The sequence below is a fragment of the Polypterus senegalus genome, chromosome 7 (assembly GCF_016835505.1).
Source record: "Polypterus senegalus isolate Bchr_013 chromosome 7, ASM1683550v1, whole genome shotgun sequence".
Taxonomy (NCBI): Eukaryota; Metazoa; Chordata; class Cladistia; order Polypteriformes; family Polypteridae; genus Polypterus; species Polypterus senegalus.
This window is the reverse complement of record NC_053160.1, coordinates 116142395-116156871: the sequence shown is the minus strand read 5'-3', so window position 1 is coordinate 116156871 and position 14477 is coordinate 116142395. Positions and strand designations below refer to the sequence as shown.

General features: G+C 37.9%; 1 protein-coding gene across 1 annotated transcript in view; it reads right to left on the bottom strand.

The window, feature by feature from the left end:
• The window catches only part of slc39a8 (solute carrier family 39 member 8), a 73447-nt gene that overhangs the window by 14162 nt on the left and 44808 nt on the right, over positions 1 to 14477 (bottom strand). Inside the window, exons 3-5 of the mRNA XM_039759181.1 lie at positions 14207 to 14376; positions 6593 to 6712; positions 4836 to 5024 (exon numbers count right to left, since the gene is read on the bottom strand). Of these exons, the coding sequence (XP_039615115.1) occupies positions 4836 to 5024; positions 6593 to 6712; positions 14207 to 14376 (479 nt within the window). The remainder of the gene's footprint in view (positions 1 to 4835; positions 5025 to 6592; positions 6713 to 14206; positions 14377 to 14477) is intronic.

Sequence of the window (14477 nt, the reverse complement as noted above, 5' to 3'; positions counted from 1 at the left end):
GTCCTCCCCTGACAGCGCCCTCTGACATACACCAAAGGACCTGACAGGGTTGCATTTCCGGACTCCATTTCCCACGCAACCCTGCAGGTGTCCTAATCGGGTTAAGCCCTGAGGAACACTGCCGCCTGCTGTATAATGGCCTGATCCTGGTGAGTCCATTCTCCCAGTCCCTCCATTATGGCCTCCTGGCCAGGTTTGAAACCTTCTGCTACCCCAGCCAGGATGCCTGCCCTTCCTCCTGGGCACTCACACAGTTAATCAATGGACCTGATAGAACGTACAGTAAATGTGTCATGAATTGAAATTACCATTACTTTATTGAAGGTCAGAATCCAAATTCTGATTTCCACATTAAGTCAAAGTCAAACTAAACTTTATTGTCATCTCAATCATATACAAGTATAAAGAGAGTCAAAATGACAAAGCTCAAGGCTCAGAGTGTACAAATAGTGTAATTAAGACAGGACAGTGTACACAAATAGACAAAACTGTGAAATGTACAATTTTAATAGGCAATATGCCAATACCTACTACGGTGGCCCTGAAGTGCAATGTGCAAAAACAAATTAGCAAACTTAAAAACAAACTAAATATGCAAAAAAACATCAAAAGATGCGAAAACGAATTGAATACGCAAAAGTAAATCAGAAAACGCAAAAATGAACTGAATAGACAAATGCAAATTTAAAATGCAAAAAACAAAACAAAACCTGCAAAAACAAACTGAATGTGCAAAAACAAATGAGAAAATGCAAAAACAAATTGAAATGCACAAAAGCAAATTGAATACAACAAATCACAATATGCAAAAACAAATCAGAAACAACAAATGCAAATGGAGCAGCACACAAAGAAAATGAAGACTATGCAAACAAACTGAGAAACATGAAAACAAAAAGAGCAGCGCATAACCCAAATGGAGGCTGAAAAAAATTGTGAAAACTGAAGTTCATCAACCAGCTTTTTAATGAATGGTGTGGTGGAAGCAAGAATGCTATAAAGTAAAAGAGATTTCTTATCTTTTGCAGGTATTTTTGTACTTTGGAAGAAATGATAATGTTTGCATAACTTCAAGCACTCTCCACCAGAGCAGTGTTTAAAGTACAGTATTACATATTTCATATTTCAGTATTTTTAATTGGTGGTCAAGCTATAACTTTATGGTGACATCACTGAAAAATGTTTGATATTGACCTTTTTTATTACATTAGTATGGAAGCTATGGACATGTGTCATTTAACATGCTCAATGTAGTGTTTGTATGACAAGTTGTGTTCCTAGTATTCTTCATTTTTACGTCAACACCGTTATAGTATTAGACGTCAGCCTAAAATGTATTGTAATGACTTGGGGGTGAGAGAGAAGGAGAAATGGAATCAGTCACTTTATGTCTAGACTGCTGGATGTGTCTCTAAAAAAATTACCATTGTGGTCTATGGCCGGCTTGTCATCCTGGCCAATACCCCCAGGCCGCTAGATGGAGCCCTCCTTGCAGCATGGAGGTGCCCTGAAGACCAGCAGGGAATCCTGGACAATGGAGTTTTCATCCACAGCCCTGCTCAATACCCCAGGGGCCGCTAGGTGGAGCTGCAGGGAGGAGCAAAGAATATTATTTGCCCTACGTCCTGAAAGTACATCCGAGTCACATGGACAAGGGGAATGAGGTGCTTCCGGGGTGAAAAAAAGAAGAGCTTTGATCTGACCCGGAAGTGCTAAGAAGTCACATGGACTGAGGGTTCAGAAGCACTTCTGGGTCACGGAATATAAAAGGACTGTGGCAGCTCCCAGACAGTGAGCTGAGCTGGGTGGAAGGGTGGCAACACGTCTGGAAGTGGAGGATTGTTTATTGTAGTTACTGTGGTTTATTTAATGAGTATTGTGGAGAGGAGGGTGCTTGGTGCACTGTTGTTAATAAGTATAGTCTACTTTTGGACTTTTATCTGGTGTCTGGAGTCTTAGACAGGGGTTCAAGGGAGCGATAGCGCCCCCTATCTGTCACACCATTCACTTCTTCAGTTCATACACGCCAACCAGCTCCATTGCACTTTGCTCTCCCAGGGTCAGAGGAGACCCATACACCACACTATCACCAGGTTCCATGAACCAACCCAAGGCCAACTTTCTCACATGATACCCACCAGAGGCCAAGCATAGCAACCAATGAGCTTTTAGCTGTCGGGGGAAGCACAGTCTACAACCCCTTGTACCTGTTACTCACAGGACTGCTTTTATAGATGGCTTCTACGGGTATTTACGCTCCTTCAGACAGTGGATATCCACCGGAAGAGCGTGTCCCTCTCACATTCAGACCTGGACCGCTATAGTATTGTCATTTGTGGATGAAACAAAAAACTATTTTACTTTGTGGAGTTTCTCATAGCAGTTTCTTTCAAGAGCACTTTTGATCATTACAGTTCCAGATCCAGTGATTTAATGTGATTTGTTAGTTGGCTGATTTTAGACAAAACTATTATATCTGATACCAAGGCATCAGATTCGTTCTGCAATGCTTGCAGATTTCTCCTTGATACAAACCCATTTACTGGAGAAACCCCAGTTTGCACTGCCACTGCTTTGGCTTAAAGTGCTCAAAGTTATGTAATCTTTTCTGCTAAAGTATATAAAATACCTAAAAAAGATAACAGTTGTCTTTTACATTTTAGCATTCTGGCTTTCACCACACCACTCGTTAAAAAGCTGGGATTAAATCGTGATGAACTTTGCAACGGCTGACCCCTTACTCAAACCGGCCACTACACTACCAAGACTTATTTGTTGGATCACCTGAGGTTTCTTGCTCTAATAACTAGCCATATTCCTTACAAGATGTCTTACTTTTCTCAACATGACGAAATAACCAGAAAACAGAAACAGATATGTAAAATCAAACACAGATATATTGTAAATCGAAAAGACAAATAAATATTCAAAAATATATATATATGTACATAAAACACCACTATCCCAAAAACACCAGTGACTAATTACAATATAAAAACACAAATATACAAATATTTACATTAAACCCTCTCTTGCCCTTAAACAATAAACAAAAACACGTAACACAAATACAAACACGGATTAAGTAAATACAGCAATTGAAATGTGGTGAAAAATGAGTTCAAAATAAAGTACTGATGCTGGTACTCCTTCCTGAAAACAAAATGACCTCACCGTAAAAAGTCCTGGCAATGGCTGGTATGAACCTGACCCTGGGGTTTCTCAGCTCTGGTTGTCATGATGTTGAATCGGTGGTGGAAAAAGCAAGCAGTGGAATGAAGCAATAAACGGCAGTGATGAGTTTGAAAATGATCAGGTAAATCGTCTCCTTTCTCCTAACGATTTGTCTCCTCTCTCTCTCCTCGCCTCTCTCTCTCACCTTCACTTCTCTTTTTTAAATGCAAAATGTCCCAGATGTAACTGTTGGATCCAACAGGTGATTTCCGTCTTGTGGCTGCGGCATCTCTCCATCATCCTTCCCCTCTGCACTTATGGAGACAACAGTTATTGACGCACATATAACGGACAGTAAACGGGACGATGAAAACAAAACGCACTCACCACAAATACAGAGCATACTATTATTATGTAGCCCCACTACAACTTCAGCTTTCACTGTTTTTTCTGCCTCCATTTGGGGTATGCGCTGTTTTCATGCTTCTTAATTTGTTTACGCAGTCTTCATTTTGTTTGTGTGCTGCTCCATTTGCATTTGTTGTTTCTGATTTGTTTTTGCATTTTCTCATTTGTTTTTGCTTTTCCAATTTGTTTTTGAGCATTCAATATGTTTTTGTGTATTCAGTTTGTTTTTGCGTCTTCTGATTTGTGTTTCCAGTTTGTTTTTGTGTTTTCTGATTTTGCATGATTTAATTTGTTTTTGCACTTCAATAGACGCTCATTTAATACAAGTTCCATATATCAATGCAGTGAATGATCTTTTGACATGATAAATTATGTGACTTGCACATAAATTGCAGTGAGAGACTGTGATCTAAGATATTAAGGTAAGGTGAAAGATCATCGGGGCCCACATCATGTTGAAGTGTCTGACAGCCTAGGGGAGAAACCTACTGCATAACTTAACAAATCTGACTCTGATACTGTAGAGGGTAAAAGAATGAAGAATCCGTGAGAGAGATGAGAAGGGTCCTGCACAATGCAGCAGGCCTTTTTGAATTAATGCATAATGTAAAACAATTACTAAAGATACAGTAAAGACCAAATAATTCCACTAAATTTAAAATCTACTGATGGCACATACTATATAGAGGTACTACAGAGTATAGAAATAAACATACCTAGATATCCAGCTGGGTTCAAAAAGAATTAAATGTGTTTATTCAGTTGCAGCTGATTCAAGGCCAGTATATAGCACAGCTTGCAAAATACTTTGTTAATAGTTAACAGTGCTTTTCATGGAGGTTATATCTTCACTGTTAAGTTGCTTAAATGTAATGAAATGTGTACACCCTGCACATACCGCCTGTTGCTTAGTAATCAAGATATTATCTACATGCCAAATGCGAAACATCCGTCTGCAAAGAACTGCTTAGAACTGATTGCTTCCTACAGCAATAAACCTTTAGGCCAAGACTCCAATTGTTTCCTTTATTTTTATTTATTTATGGCAGCCAAACTGAATAATACCCAGACATCTCATTTTTCTTTTACACTAGCTTTTGGAAGGACTAGTGAAGGACTGAAATATTTTTGACTTTTCCCAAGTATTTTTTTCAGTCAGGCTGGTGCAAATTTGACAAATTAAAAAAAAACATAACTTCAATTTCAACTTTATTTACAACATAGATCTTAAATTGCATTGCAAGGCAACTTACCGATATTGTGTTAATGCTTGAATCAATACTGCCCCTGTCACTTATGGTACCAAAATTGGTTATGGTGACAATTTGTGTGTTAAATATGGTGTCTCCATTTTTATTGCTCTCCATGACCATTTTCTCTGCACCATCAGATGGGGGTGGACACTCTTCTGAAGGACTAAGATGAGAATGACTGTGCCCATGCTGTCATTACAAAAGAATAGCAACAGCATTAGATAGATAGATAGATAGATAGATAGATAGATAGATAGATAGATAGATAGATAGATAGATAGATAGATAGATAGATAGATACTTTATTAATCCCAAGGGGAAATTCACATTAGACCATCACTGAGCTGCAAAGATATGCTTAAAACAACTGACAACAGCAAAACAAATCCAATATCTACATATACCCAATTGTGCTTTCAATGCTAAAAGAACTAATTTTCCAAAGATAAGAGCTGTATTTTTTAAGACTAATGCTGTTATTATACTTATATGTTATTAGTTATTTTCACATGTCTAAATTTACATAATAATAAAACAGATTTTTACATGATAACAAAACTGTTCAATGCACTGTATGATGCAATATTTGCAGCAGTGGCAGCAATCAGGACTGTGATTCTGATACGGATGTGAGCAACACTGGAGCACCACGAGGAACAGTACTGTCTCCTTTTCTCTTCACTCAGTACACCTCATACTACGGCATAAATATAATCCCAGGTCATATCACTTGCAGAAATTCTCAGATGATTATACACTTATGGGGTGTATTGATAAAGGGGATGAGACAGAGTAGTAGAGTCAGGAGAAGAACTTTGTTTCTTGGTGCAAAGAAAATTGTCTGCAACTCAATTTCAGCAAAACCAAGGAACTGGTTATTGACTTTTACTGCTCCAAAGAGCCTATATGTCAGATCACTATTCAGGGAACAGATAAAGAAGTGGTGCACTCCTACAATTACTAAAAGTCTGGACTGGTCTCAGCTGAAGTGGACACAGAGGAACTATATAAGAAAGGGAAGAGCAGGCTCTTTTTTCTTAGGAGTCTGCACTCCTTTAATGTGGGTAGTCACATTCTTTCCATACTCCACAACTGTGGTGGCCAGTGTGATTTTCTATGGTATGGTATACTGGGCTGATGACATCACTTCAAGAGAAGCCCACTGAATCAATAAGCTGATTAAAAAGGCAAGCTCATTTATGAGACATACTATCAACCCCAGCAATGGAGAGAATGAAAAAACAACTGATGGCCTTTATGAACAATTCTGCACATACTCTTTGTGACACACTAACACTCAGTACTTTCAGCCAACAAGTAACTTATCAGAATGTGTAAACAGACACTACTGGAGCTCCTTTATACCACACTTTCCACCTATGCAGCAGCAAATGCAAGAAATTGCAAACACTCTAATGAATTTGCACAAGCATCACAACTCAACCGTCTTTACTCTGCAAAGTAGACACAAAATACCCTTACTTTTATTGGCAACATATTTTTTTAAGTAAATGTATCCATCAAACAGATTAGAATATCTGAAACTTGCTCAAAATACCATTTGTAATCTAAAAATTAAACACTTATAATAATTCTTTGCATTTATATAGCGCTCTTCTCATTACACAAAGCGCTCAGCAATTGCAGGTTAAGGGCGCAACAGAGCAGAGTCCCTATTGGCAATTACGGGATTTGAACCGGAAAACTTACGGTTGCCAGTGCAGATCCCTAGCCTCAGAGCTAGCGAATAGCCTTACCTGGTCTGCTTTTAATATGATCTTCAATACTTTTTCCAAAAAGAAAAGCAGATAGAATCCTCCAAATATTGCAACTGCTTGAAAAACATAATCATCCACCTTAGGATCAAATCCGAAAGCCTGTTAAAAAGTAATATATTAATAATTGGCAAAAGAGAAGAAAAAAATAAATAAAAGTATAAGAGAAAAGCTAATACCAGTTCCTAAAAGAAGGACTTTAGATTTATAAAGATGCTCACTTGCATTCTCAAAACAAATATTGATAAACAAGTTGAACATTGAAACGCATGACCTCTAATGTAGGAGTTGAATAGGGTTTTACTTAACTGCTGATCTTGGTAGCAACTCACAGAGCAGACTTGGCACTTCTCTAGTCTCAAATAACTGATGTTTGTTTTATCACTCTACAAGCAATGTAACTATGAAATGAAATCACTTAGCAATTGTGCAACCAGTTTAAGGTTGGGGTCATGGATTCTTGGGAGGAGGGGATTGGTGAGATGGTGATTATCACCACTCTAACGTTTAATACCCTTAACATTAAGACTTTTGAAATATGTTTTGGAAGTATTTTCTCCAACCTATCTGTAATATTATATATTTGATTTCTTTTTTACATTGCAATGTATCATATTTTACTCTCAATAAATAATTGATCATTGAACAGTGAAATGGGTTGACAGAACATAAAGAAAAAAGCGATTTGCCATGTTATAACAGTGACTGCATTATAGGCTATTGTTCTAGTAAGAGTGTAGCATACAAAAGTGACGCTTTGTATAAAAAGATTAACTCTGAATGAACAACTTTCAAAACTGCTGTTAACTGATCTCTGGGGTGAATGGCATAAGCATGATGTATGGATGATCCCTTACATAATTTCAGTTTTTTTATAAGTGAGAGCAACTTGGTGTAATTGTAACTGAGCTAAATAGATGTGCACAGATTCTCGTCCAGCTCCACACATTAAAACAAAATTGCAGGGTTCACATGTGGTCTGATGTCAGTTCTTGCGAGTTGCTGGCTTTCTTTTTCACTTAGTGTATATAATAATTTAAACAACTGGCATTGAAATGTATTGATCAACAAAACCTTTACTCATACCATCTCATGGACCATCCTGGATGTCACAAGTGAGAAACTTTCAGCTTACTTGTCAGGTGTTTGCATTTTTTGCCAACTTTCATGTCACTTCACACAGGGAAAGAGTGAGGTAGGGAGCATGCACTGGTTACAGTGTGTTGCCACACACCCCAGACAGGGAACCAAGTGGAAACGTTCAACCTGTGACACCTCAGCACCGCACTAGAACAGAGTGAGTTTTATATGGTGGCTGGAGTGCCAGCCCTTCCACTAACCCCCAAGTTTTCCCTGCAAGTTGGAGGACCTCTTGCAGGTTAACGTCTTACTCAGGACAAAGCAATAGAAGGTTACGGGCCCAATGGAGTAGAGTCACTTCTGCTACTTACAGGATTTGAACCAGCAACCTTCCAGGTGCCACTGCAAATTCACAGCCTCAGAGTCACCACTCCACCTACTTCACACAGTCCTAAAGAATCCTTTTTAAAAATAAAATCCTTCCCTACACTTTAAATACATAAGCAGAATGTTGTTGACCAATCAGAAATTATACTTTGTAAAATCACTCAGTTGGCCCTATCTCTGTATACTTAACAAGCAGTACAAAAGTGCCTAGAGTATGAAAACTGGTGAAAAACTAAACCTACTGATGCATTTTTAATTTAATGTGAGCCGCTATACCCGCGTTCAACATGGCACAGACAGATGCAGGAGGCACACTAATAAAACAAATAAATGTTTTATTTTTCTTTTTTTGCCTGTGGGCAATGTCTTCCCAGTTCCCTCAGGCACAACACAGTCCCAAATAAGCACAAGCCCACACAATTCTTCTTCTCTTTCCCTTTGCCCTTCTCTTTTCTCCACCACTCCTCTCTGGCAAACTTCATCTACTTCCCCCTGACTCTGGCTCCTGGAGTGGTGGCTGCTGGCTCCTTTTATAGCCCACCTGGAATTCGAGGCACCACTGCCACCAAGGGGGGCTGCCAACTAGCATCCCGGGGTAGGTACTGTTCAGTCCCTGCTTGTTACTCCGGACCATATAAAGAACAGACATCCCCCACAAATGATATTTTAAAAAGTATTTTTTATCTATTTTTACTTTCATTTTATATTTTTCTTTGTTTTATATTAATAGCTAAATATACCTATTTTAAAATATTTTTCCTCTGTCTCTCCTTTTCTGGCTCTTACTCTCTCAAAATTGATTGTTGATGGATCAGACTGTCTTTTGTTGTTGATATTTGTCATGGCATACTGTACTCTGATGGCTATCAAGTATAATTTTAAGCTTTGTCGTTGTATACTCTTTCCCTGTCTCTTTATCACTTATAATCCCACATGCTGTTTTTGTGTTTTTCCCTGCTATTCACACACCGATTACATACTCACATACTACTTGCTATTCTTGTGCAGTGCCTCTTCAAGTTTTTGACATTTCATACTAGTTTTTCTGTGGTCCCTTAGAATGCCAATGGGGAGACATAAACAATTGTTCAAGCCCAGAGCCCCCTTCTCTCTTTAGTCTGTCCCTGTGCATAACAGTGCTATCTAGACATCATAGATATCACCAAGTTTTGTAGTGGTCAGAAAGACTTTAAAGAAAATATTGCACATTCAGCCTGAAGTTAATGTAATGTCATAACAATTATTCCAGGGGGTGCAATGGCAATGCTGCTGCCTTGAAGTAAGGAAATCATGGGTTCATGTCCCAGGACCTCACAGCATGGAGAACACTTTGAGTAGTGAGAAAAGTGCTATATAAATGTAAAGAATTATTACTATTACTATCTAAACAGGCTGTAATGAGTACCTTGAGGTTGCTGGTCATATTTCAAATGACAATGCCCTAGAGCACTTTATAGTAAAGAAGTCCACAAAGGTAAAACTGTAAACAGAAAAGCTCTGAATATCATATCAGTCCTAAAACTGTGTTAAATGTCAGTTGTGAAAGTACTCCAATTATTGTGTTATGTATAAGTGATTTAATGTACAGTATAATGTACATAGTTTCAGAGACAAAGCATCTGTTTAATACTGTATATTAATTATTACTATATTTATAATAACCCAAGAATTTTAGGTCGCCATTCCTTTGGTCTATTGTGTTAAACAAAGGCATCTGTGTTTTGTACATCCATTGTTTGTGCACTTATGTTGTTTTTTTGTATGTGCCATGTTTAAACCTTGCCTAGGATTTCACATGGGCTTCCACCAGTGTGAAACTTAATCTTTTTTGGTTACTTCCTACATACTGTACACTTAGGAAGTTTAAAATAATTTTGGTCCCTTCATCATGGATAGTAGACTGTGATATGGCTTGGTCCACACAGAACTATAATAGTAGATGGCAATGCACTGCTAGATTCATTGGATACAAGACTGTCTATTTTTAACCAAAAACAATTTTTAATAATGTTCAGGTCTGTCATGCTATGTCATTCAATCTTAGTAATTTTGTGCTGCTACTTACAAATTTATTTTTTTCCCAAAAACAACAAAATTACTGCAGTCACTGGTTATGGTCCTTTTATGCTCATTTTGAATGCTCCCTTGATTACTTGGAATGACAGTTTCAAGTTTGAACGTCATCAAACCTGGAAATTGCCAGGTTCTCTTGATATGTCTATCTATCTATATGTGTGAATGAGCATATTATAGTGTATTTATGGGATGAATAACCTTGGAATTTTATAGGTCACATTAAAAGAGGAGGATGTTGTTTGTGGATCCAACTTTTACCTGCAGTAATATCTGAGAAAAAAGTTTTTTTTTCAGATTAACACAGTGGAAATTAACATCAGAGAACCTGGATATCTATTTTCTACCTCAGTGCTCTTCACTGCTAGCTGTTGTCTGTTTGCTTGTCAGGGAATATAAACAGACATAAGGGCAATGAGGACAAATTCTTCAGGCAGATAAAAAGACCTCCATGCACATTCCTGTCTATGAGAAGCAATATTTTATATTAACCAATGTCTATCTGACACCTTTATCCAAGGTAACGTATAACATTAATGATACATTTCTTTTGGTTTTACAATTGAAGCACAGACGGGCTAAGTGCCTTACTCCGTCACACAGTGTCAGTAGTGTGATTTGAACTCACAACTTATAGGTTTGAAGGCCAAATCCTTTACCATTACACCACACTGCCTGCTGCTTTAAAATAACCTTAACATCTGAACAGTTAAAAGTAGACATCTACACCTTAACGTTTAAGTGGAAGACTAGTTTAGTCAATCTCTAACAGTGAGAAACCAAGCAGCTGCTGAGCATCATCTGTAACCAAGTTCAGACACATTTCTGAAAAGCAGAGCACCCATCCAGAAGCTCCTTCATCAGGTGAGCCAGTTAATTTACAGTATCCTGCTCAGTAAAGAATGGAAATTCCACAGAGAAAGGGTTGGTAGCAGGTGAGCAAATACTACATAACTCACTTACCATGCGAAGATAAATAAAATCACTTGATGGAAAATTCAGCTTTAGCTGTAATTTACAAATCAGGATTCTCTTATATCTGCGGTGGGCTGGCGCCCTACCCGGGGTTTGTTTCCTGCCTTGCTCCCTGTGTTGGCTGGGATTGGCTCAAGCATACCACCGTGACCCTGTAGTTAGGATATAGCGGGTTGGATAATGGATGGATGGATGGATTCTAGAAGTAAGCGAACTGGTTTTTCACAGTTGACCACATGTGCAGAAGATTAAAAAAGTTAAGCTAAAAACAATACACTGAGCAAGTAATAAGACACCATGGACAGTTCCAACCTATTAGTGAATGGGGCCACCGTCTAATTACTTTATATATATATACTGTATAATCCTAGATACATTTCTGACTGAAATATGACAGACTGTCATGAATTTACAGACACTAATCTAGAACAAAGTTTTGCCCACATTATAATTCACTCATCTTGATGTACAAACAATTGTATGTGCTGTGAATGGGAAAATGGACAATGGAGAACAAAGGGGAAATTGTGTGTTTTAAGATCAAAAGACTCTGGTGTTTGAATGTACAAAGTCCATCAAATACTGCTCACCTAACCTAGAATATGGCATGGTTAAATGTCAGCCTTCTTATCTGCCAAGAGAATTTTCCTTTTAGTATTTTGACAGCTATGTAGGTAAAGCAGCAAACTAACAACAAAGGGGTGTTTAATAATCTTTGTAGTGTCATTTGAAAAAAGGAAAATATGCACCTGAGGACTGTTTTTATACAGTGTATTATAAAAGAATAAAACAGAAATAGTTTGTAGATGATTGTAACATCACTTGAACCATCCTCAAGTATTCAATCAGAGGTTTAAATCTTTGCCATGATTTAGATGGCACTAAGCAAAAACAGGTACGTTTTAACCATGTCCCCACTGCACTCTGATCCCAAACCACGTGGTTTGTCGTGTGGTGGGTGTGGCAACACGATATCAGTGTATGCTCCCAACCTCCTCCTCCTCCTTGTCCTCCATTAATACAGTTAAGTGTGTCTTTAGCGCAGTCCTCAAAATAGTTTAGAACATCTCTGGTGTTTACGTTTGGTTTTTATTTTTTAGGGTGATTCAAAGGATATTTTGACCCAGCAGAGGACAGTGCATTAGAATCTTAGATCAACAACCATAGTTCTCAGGACAAAACTAAAGTTGTGGTCAAAAACCAGAACCATGACATAACCAGAATCTGACACTGTTTAATGCATGTGGTCATTTTACATAGCATGACCACTATGGTGACTTTGGTCACTTGGTACTCACATATACTGTATAACAACCACTAAGCATAATAAATACCATTAACACTAGAATCCCTGAAGCCTTTGAAAAAACTAATAATCCCAGGCCATCTTAAATTTCTTCGCACCTCTCCATTATTGTCTTTTGTTTTGTAAATGTGTCGATAAGCACAAGCAGCAAGCAGTCTGCTATCCCATCCCCCCACCGCTGCAGCTGAACTCAGGCAAAAAGTTCTTCCAGCTCAAGTCTGTTTATCTGGGTATGAGGTACCAGGAGCTGTATAGGGTAAATAATATATCAGTATTTGGAATACATGCATTTCATGTGTGTTTCATGTCTACAATGATCTATGTAAATGTAGGATGATAGGAAATGCAAGAAATGTTGAACACATAGCAAAAACAGAAACTTTTTTCATGTTATAGTACTAATGACAAAATTTTGACATGAAGTGCATAATGTGTGAAGAATGAAGTCCAAATATCAAATAAACACTTTCACAAAAGGTACACAAATAACAAAACAAGTGCACTTTTATTCAAGAATATAACCAAAGAAAAAGAAATCGGGTTAGGGTATGACACTGATATAACCACTTGGGTGGTGTAGCGCTAAGAAGTACTGCCTCATAATCAGGAGGTCCTGGGTTCAATTCCAGCTTCTTCCCAGAATTACCATTTTGAGTAATGAGCTGCCTTTAATGTTACTATTATACAATAAAAACATACATTTGATTTGAGTCTGTAACAGCCGGTGTTAATTTATAGTACTTGTAAAGATTAGTGTTTTTTTTTTAATTCAATTTTATTCTCTCAGTCACGTTCACACTCCCCCTGATCTGCCACTACTGCTTACAAATAAAAATGTGGTATAACAGAGGTGAGCTCAGATGAGGATGAGGGTTCTGCATTGGAGAAAGAAACAGAAGCCCTCCCTGCAAGAAAAGTCCACTCACACATAAGAACAACGCAGCTGCACCAGCTGTAAAGGCAAAAGATGGCACCGTTTGGATGCAGCAACAGGTTGGCTGTTATCCTGCCAGTCAATCTGCCACATGCATGTCCTCCAATGAAACAGCAGGGCTCACAGAGCTCGCCAAGGTATTCTTTTTTTGATATTTGGACTTCAGTCTTCACACACTATACACTTCATGTCAAAATTTTGTCATTAGTACTATAATGCATGTATTCCAAATAACAATATATTATTTGCCCTACACAATGACAGGCACCTCACACCCAGATAAACAAGACTTGAGCTGGGAGAACTTTTTGCCCGAGTTCAGCTGCGGCAGTGGGGGGATAGGGCAGCAGGCTGCTTGTTGATCGACACATTTGTAAAACAAAAGATGCAAAGATGGAAAGGTGGGCAGGAATTTAAGGTGGCCCCGGATTACAAGTTTTTTCGTAGGCTTCAGGGATTCTAGTGTTAATATAAAATTGCAGGGCACATGAAAACTAAAAACATAAAATGGCAGCACCCACAGAAACATACACACAAAATTACATCACTGAAATAACAATAAAAAATAGATTATAAATTATATATTTAAACTGATCATTGCCTAACATTCATTAATTCATGCTGCTGCTCAAATTCTTTTTTCGCCTTGTGCGTTAAAGCTAAAGGAGGTAAAGTTATTTATGGCTGATATAAATCTGGTTGCTAAATATTTTATGCAGACAATTAAATCTTAATGAAAACACTTGAAATGCTGCTTGTCAGCCTGAAAATAATACAGTTAATAGATAATCTATGCTCTTCCGAAAATGAAAACATATACTATAAAAGCATTACAGTTTACCTCTGGTATAAGCTGTAGCACAGCATTTGAAAACAAAGTTCCAATGGCTAGTCCAATAAAATATGTCAAGACCTTGTTGAAGTATGGCTTTTTAGTGCAAGGAATAAGTGCCAGGCCAAGAAGTGCTGCCAAGTTGATAAGAGTAACTGCAAGGATTCCAAACCCCCACACTGCAAAAAAAAAGCAAATATTAAAATGTGATGTTAAACTATTAAAAAAATAATTGCACAGAAAAAAAGCTTTTTACTTTTCAGTATCAGTTCAATGCTTG